Here is a 6,852-nt window from a genome sequence, read left to right as displayed (position 1 = left end):
TTTGGCGGCTTTGAGGCCCCTCACCTCCTGGCAGGAGAAGTCGCGGAGCTGGGGTTGGGGGGGAAACATGGGGAACTGGGGGTGACATGGGGGCGGAATGGGAGTGGGGCGATGTGGGGGAAGGGAAGGATGGGGTGGGAGTTGGGTGACGTGGGGGAGGGGCAGAGCGGGAGTCAGGGTGACGTAGGAGCGGGGTGGGGAGGGAGTCCAGGTGTTGGGGGCGGGGAAAAGGGCGGGCCCGCGCAGGCCACGCCCCCACACATGGCCGGAGTGTCCCGCGGGGTGGGCGGTGCGCGTGGCCGGGTCGGCGTCGTGCTTAGTGCGCAGGCGCGCGTTTCTCCTCGGCGGAGCGTGCCGGCGGTCCCGGGCCCTACTCGGGTGCGGCGGCGCGAAGGCGGGCGGTTGGTCAGGGAGGTCCGGGAGGTCCGGACCGTGGTCCGCGCGGACGGCCTGAGGCTGCGGCGTGGGGCGTGGGGAGGGAGGCTTCGGGTTCGCTCGGGGCCCGCTCAGGCCGCCCCTCCTCCCCCGCCACCCCGGCGGGGGCCGAGTCGACACCGAATGGGGGCGCCTCTGGAGGGCCCCGAGCGAACGCGCAGGAAGTGCGGCGTTTTGGGGGGAAGCCGCGCTCGCCGCGGGGTCTCCGTCCTCGTAGGCGCCGAGGCGGCTCGACCGCTTCTCGGAGGTAGGACGGGGACCGGGTGTCGCGCGCTGCACGCCGTGCACCCGTCGGACCCAAATGTATTGTGGTCACACGCGCACACGCGCACACGCGCGCGCGCCCCGCGGCGGTGTGCATCCCGGGGCTCCTTTCGTGTCTCCCTGGGTCCGTGGAATATGGGTCCCCGGGGAGCCGCGGGGGTCCTGCCCGCCGGGGGCCGGGGGTGCTCCCCAAATCTGCGCTGTCCGGGTACTGAGGGCGCTTCGCGACGGCCCTCCTGCCTTTGTCCTCAGCCCCCTGCTTTGCGCTCCCTGACAGGCGCTGTGTGTTCTCGGGGAGGCGGGTACGGGGCCCCTGGTGAAGGTGCCAGCCAGCGGGTGTCTGTCCCCTAGGCTCTCCTGGAACAAAGCAGCTTCACGGAGGCAGGAAGGACCGGGCCGCAGGCGCAGGAATCCCGCCGGGAAGAACGCATCAGAGCCCGTCGGAGCCTCAGAAGAGAAAGACGGAAGAAACGCGGAAAAGAAGCAAAGGGGGGGGGGCAGGGCTCCAGGGATTTCACCGCATTCAGATGCTGTGAGTCACTTTGCCGGCAGCTGGGGCCAGGTGGTGGCGAGGGACAGACCGTGGGAGAAGTGTCGCCTGGTTGGCGGGACGCTAGGAGTTCTACAGGCGGGCAGCTTTTTTCAACCGCACCCCAAACGCTCTCTTGCCTCCCTTCGTTCTCCACCGATTCTTTCCAGAAGCTGGGCAGCTTTCACCGCGTCGGGCCTGTGGAGGTGCGCTCTCGTGTCCCGATCTTACAGGCTCAAGAGTAGTAGTTCAGGGAAGGTTTGCCAGGATTTTTCCTTTCTTTCTATTTTTGTCTCATCTGGTAGAAGTGGGGGAAAGATCCTGACGGAGGAAACGGCTTATTTAAGATTAACAAGAGGGAATAGAAGCCAGAGTCCCTGACTCCAAGCTTGGTGCTGTCTTCACAGTCCCATCAAAGCAAGTTCACTCCTAAAAGATCCTTTTGAGAAGCATCAGTCCAATTAGAAGAAACACGTTTTTAGAAGACCTGCATTCAAGGCACCTGTGCCTTTTTCTAAAGCTTGGAGGATTCTCCTACCCAGGGGGTGAACATTATCTAGTAAATCAGATACACAAAACATCCTTTAGGATTTGTTCTCCCCTGCAACGTCCGGTTTAATGAAGACCTTGTATTTCATTTTTTTGACGTGCCAGAATTTGCTTAATAATAGTTCCGTTTTTAACGTTTCTGTGTTGGGGGGGCAGCGTAAAGCAGTAGGAAACATTGCAGGAGTCACAGAGGGACGGATGTCACCTTCCTTCTCTTCTCCACCATCAGAGGTTACCCAGCCTGTGTGCAGAAGTTTGTACAAGAATCCAGATGCTGCAGGGCCAGCCGGCTCTCATTCTGTTCTCTGTCCTTCTCTTACAGGTACGCCTTCCCAGGTTTTGATGCTCTTGGGAGTACAACGGAAAATGAACAAATCCCAGGTGAGTTCTTTTCTTTTCTTTATTCTTGATTTCTTTTTCCGGCAGGTTTTGTGGTTTTTGTAAATGTGTTCACACATTATTGTAGAAGAGTGGAAATAGAGGAAAAGTACTTCAGGGCCAATGAAGAATGAGTGGGTGGCATCTGTCTAGCAGGCAGCGAGCAGTTGGCTGCAGGTCACGGGACCGACCCTACAGTCATCAAAGGTGACCCACACGTTTATCTTTGAGCTTCCTGATCTACGCAGGATTTTCAGTGACCACAAAGAGAGACCAGCCAGTTTTTTCCTGGGACAGAGAGACTTAGTGACTCTGGAGTCTGGAAAAAATGTCTTTGAAGTTCTTCAGGTAGTGAAGAACCTTGCCTTGAGCCCCTGGTTGCCTGTAATCATTTCTCATTGGAACTGGAGGTCAGAACTCAGGTTTTATCAGGGACTACAGTGGTGTCGGAGTCTGGAGAGCTGTCCGAACGTCCGCTCTGATCTGGGGACAAACCCGAAGGCTCTCTGGAGGAATGAAAGAAACGGACGACTGGTTCTTTTTTAACTTGTTAAGTTGCACAGTTGGACAGCAGATTGTTCAGACTCACAGTCTTTGGCAAATGCTTGTGCACTATCCGTTCACGTTTCTTTTATTTTGGTAAAGTGTATATAACAAAATTCGCCATTTTAACCATTTAACCATAAGCATACAGTTCAGTGGCATTAATTACACTCACAGTGTTGTGCAGCCATCACCATGATTTTCAAAACTTTTTCATCTCCCCAGACAGATCTCTGTAATCCTTAAGCAGTAACCCCCGATATCCCCCCACCCCCCAGCTAGTGGTACCCAAAACTGCTTTCTGTTTCTATGAATTTCCCTATTCTAGATATTTTATTTAAGTGCAATCACACAGTCTTTATTCTTTTGTGTCTGGCTTCTTTCGCTTAAAATGTTTTCAGGGTTCGTGCGTGCTATAGCCTATATCAGAACTTCCTTTTAAAAAAATTTTTTTTAATGTTTATTTTTGAGAGAGAGACACAGCATGAGTGGGGGAGGGAGTTGCAGAGAGAGAGGGAGACACAGAATCCGAAGCAGGCTCCAGGTTCTGAGCTGTCAGCACAGAGCTGGCCATGGGGCTCAAACTCATGAACCGTGCCAGATCATGACCTGAGCTGAAGTCGAACACTTAACCGACTGAGCCACCCAGGTGCCCCATACTCTGTTCTTACTTGGTAACCATCCTACCTGGGAACCCAGCAGGGCCATCCCGGAGAACTAGGGTGTCCTTTCCCTTCCCTGAATGCTGTCTCGGATCATACAAGGTGGAGTTTTGTTGTTGTTGCTTTAAGGATTTGGTTTTTGTTAGAGCAGCGTTAGGTTTCCACCAAAATTGAGTGGAAGGTACAGAGATTTCTCATGTACTCCTACCCCCCACCCCAGCCTTCCCCATTATCAATATCCTCCCCTCCCAGAGAGGTGCATTTGTTGTAATCGATGAACCTACATTAATACATCATAATCATCCAAAGTCCATAGATTATCTTAGGGTTCACTCTTGGTGTTCACACTGTGGGTTTTTGACAAATGTGTAACATGTATCCCCAATTATGATATCATACAGCATACAGTTGACCCTTGAGCGACTTGGGGATTAGGTGCAACAATACCTCATTCAGTCAGAGATTTACACATAGCTTTTAACTCTCTCCCCCCACAAACTCAACTATTAATAGACTGGAAGCTTTACTAGTAACATAAACAGTCGATTAACACATATTTTTATGTTACATGTATTATATACTATATTCTTACAATATAAATAAGCTAGAGAAAAAGAAACTCATTAAAAACTCATAAGGAAGAGAAAACATATTTGTAGTACTGAAATTATTGAAAAACATCAGGGGCACCTGGGTGGCTCACTCAGTTAAGCATCCGACTCTTGATTTTGGCTCAGGTCATGATCTCCCACTTCAAGAGATTGAGCCCTGCATTGGGCTCTGCACTGACAGCATGAAGCCTGCTTGGGATTCTCTCTCTCTCTACCTCTCTCTGTCCCTCCCCAGCTCATGTTCTCTCTCTCAAACAAAATAAAAATTTAAAGAAAAAAAAAATCTGAGTATAAGTGGACCCATGCAGTTTAAACCTATGTTCAGAGGCCAACTGCATTTTCACTGTGCTTAGAAATCCTCTGTTATTCATCCCTCCCTTCTCCCTCCCCCTGGCAACCACTGATATTTTCATTGTCCTCATAGTTTTGCCTTTTCCAGAATGTCATATAGTTGGGATTGTACAGTATGTAGCCTTTTCAGATAGGCTTTTTTTCACTTAGTGGTATGCATTTAAGATTCATGAAGGGGCATCTGGGTGGCTCAGTCAGTTAAGCGTCTGACTTCAGCTCAGATCATGATCTCACGGTCTGTGGGTTCGAGCCCCATGTAGGGCTCTGTGCGGACAGCTCAGAGCCTAGAGCCTGCTTTGGATTCTGTGTCTCCCTCTCTCTCTGCCTCTCCCCTGCTCACACCTTGTCTTTCTCTCTCGAAAATAAATAAATAAACATTAAAAAAAAAAGATTCTTGTCTGTCTTTTCATAGTTTGATAGCTCATTTCATTTCAGCTCTGAATAATACCCTGCTGTCTGGATGGGCCACAGTGTAGTTATCCATCACCTACTGAAAGACATTTGGGTTGCTTCCAAGTATTGGCAATAGTGAACAAAGCTGGAATAAATGTCCACGTGCAGGTTTTTGTGTGGACACAACTTTTAACTTCATTGAGTGAATACCAAGGAGTGTGATTGCTGGATCATATGGTAAGAGTATGTTTAGTTTCCTAAGAAACCCATCAAACTTGTCCACGCTAGCTATACCATTTTGCGTTCCTACCAGAACTGAATGAAAATTCCTGTTGTTTTCAATCCTGACCAGCATGTGGTGTTATCAGTGTTCTGGATCTGGGTCATACTAATAGGTGTGTGGTGGTATTTTAATTTTCATTTCTCTAATGATATATGGAGCACTTAAAAAAAATTTTTTTTATATTTATTTATTTTTGAGAGACAGAGTGAGACAAAGTGAGACAAAGTGAGACTGGGGGAGGGGCAGAGAGAGAGGGAGACACAGGATTGGAAACAGGCTCCAGGCTCTGAGCTGTTAGCACAGAGCCTGACGTGGGGCTTGAACCCACAGACTGTGAGATCATGACCTGAGCCAAAGTCGGACCCTTAACCGACTGAGCCACCCAGGCACCCCAGGAGCACCTTTTTATATGCTTATTTGCTATCTGTATGTCTTTGGTGAGGTGTCCCTGAAGGTCTCGGGTTGTTTGTTTTCTTAGTGTGGAGTTTTTATTTTTTAGGTTTATTTATTTTATTTTAATAATCTCTACACCTGACGTGGGGCTTGAACTCATGACCCTAAGATTAAGAGTCACATGCTGTTCTGAGTGAGCCAGCCAGGTGCCCCGCTTATTGTTAAGTTTTAAGAGTTCTTCGTATATTTTGGGTAATAGTCCCTTATCAGATATTTTTATTGCACATATTTTCTTTTAGTCTGTGGCTTGTCTTCTTACTCTCTTGACAGTGTCTTTCACAGAGTGGAAGTTTTAATTTTAATGAAGTCTGGTTCATCAGTTCTTTCTTTTGTGGATTATGCCTTTGAAGTTGTATATAAAAAGTCATCTCCAAACCCAAAGTCTAGATTTTCTTCTGTTTTGTCTTCTAGGAATCGTATGGCTTTGTATTTTACATTTAGGTCTGTGACCCATTCTGGGTTAATTTTTGGGAAGGATGTAAGATCTGAATGTAGATTAATTTTTTGGCACGTGGATTTCCAATTATTGCAGTGCTATTTGTTGAAAAGACTGTCTTTGCTCCTTTGTCAAAGATCAGCTGACTGTATTTATGGAGGTCTGTTTCTGGGATCTCTGTTTTGTTCCATTGATTCTTTCACCAGTAGCAGGTGCCTTGATTACTACAGCTTTATATAAGACTTGGGGTGAGGTAGTGTTGGTCTTCCAACTTGCTTCCAATATTGCTTTCAATATTATATTGGCCACTGTAGGTTTTTGCCTTTATGTATAAACTTTAGAATCTGTTGATATCCACAAAATAACTTGCTGGGATTTTGATTAGGATTGATTGAAGCTATAGATCAAGTTGGGAAGAACTGTTATCTTGACAACATTGAGTCCTCCTGTCCACAAACATGGGCTAACTCTCCACTTATTTAGTTTTGTATTTGTTTCATCAGAGATTTATGATTTTTCTCATATACATATTGTATATATTTTGTTAGGTTTATACCCAAGTACCATTTAAAAAAATTTTTTTTAAGTTTCTTTTCTTTTTGAGAGAGAGAGACAGAACATGAGCAGGGGAGGGGCAGAGAGAGAGAGAGAGGGAGACACAGAATTGGAAGCAGGCTCCAGGCTCTGAGCTGTCAGCACAGAGCCTGACGTGGGGCTCAAACCCACGAACTGTGAGATCATGACCTGAGCCAAAGTCGGACCCTTAACCGACTGAGCCACCCAGGTGCCCCCCAAGTATCATTTTTTTCTCAGTGAAAATGTACATGAAATTATGTTTTTAATTTCAAATTCCACTTATTCATTGCCGTTATAAGGGAGAACAGTTGACTGCTGTATATTAACCTTGTATTCTGCAAACTTGCTATAATCAATAGCTTCAGGACTTTTTTTGTTAATTCTTTTGG

The 6,852-nt window shown here is 47.7% G+C and overlaps 1 protein-coding gene across 5 annotated transcripts in view; it reads left to right on the top strand.

Annotated features, from left to right (window-relative positions):
* Positions 1–222: 222 nt before the first annotated feature.
* The window catches only part of LOC102952526 (zinc finger protein 33B), a 30,070-nt gene continuing 23,440 nt past the window's right edge, over positions 223–6,852 (top strand). For 3 of the 5 annotated variants that reach the window (XM_042972501.1, XM_042972500.1, XM_042972498.1), the window contains exons 1-3: positions 223–378; positions 1,051–1,231; positions 2,100–2,158. In XM_042972501.1, coding sequence (XP_042828435.1) covers positions 262–378; positions 1,051–1,231; positions 2,100–2,158 — 357 coding nt within the window. In that variant the 5' untranslated portion in view covers positions 223–261. Of the gene's footprint in view, positions 379–1,050; positions 1,232–1,396; positions 1,435–2,099; positions 2,159–2,243; positions 2,959–6,852 lie in introns of those variants that run through there. The other 2 variants (XM_042972502.1, XM_042972499.1) reach the window with 2 other exon arrangements.

The sequence above is a fragment of the Panthera tigris genome, chromosome E3 (genome assembly GCF_018350195.1).
Source record: "Panthera tigris isolate Pti1 chromosome E3, P.tigris_Pti1_mat1.1, whole genome shotgun sequence".
In the NCBI taxonomy this organism is placed as follows: Eukaryota; Metazoa; Chordata; class Mammalia; order Carnivora; family Felidae; genus Panthera; species Panthera tigris.
Note: the sequence above shows the minus strand (reverse complement) of the source record. Positions and strands in the feature narration are given on the sequence as shown.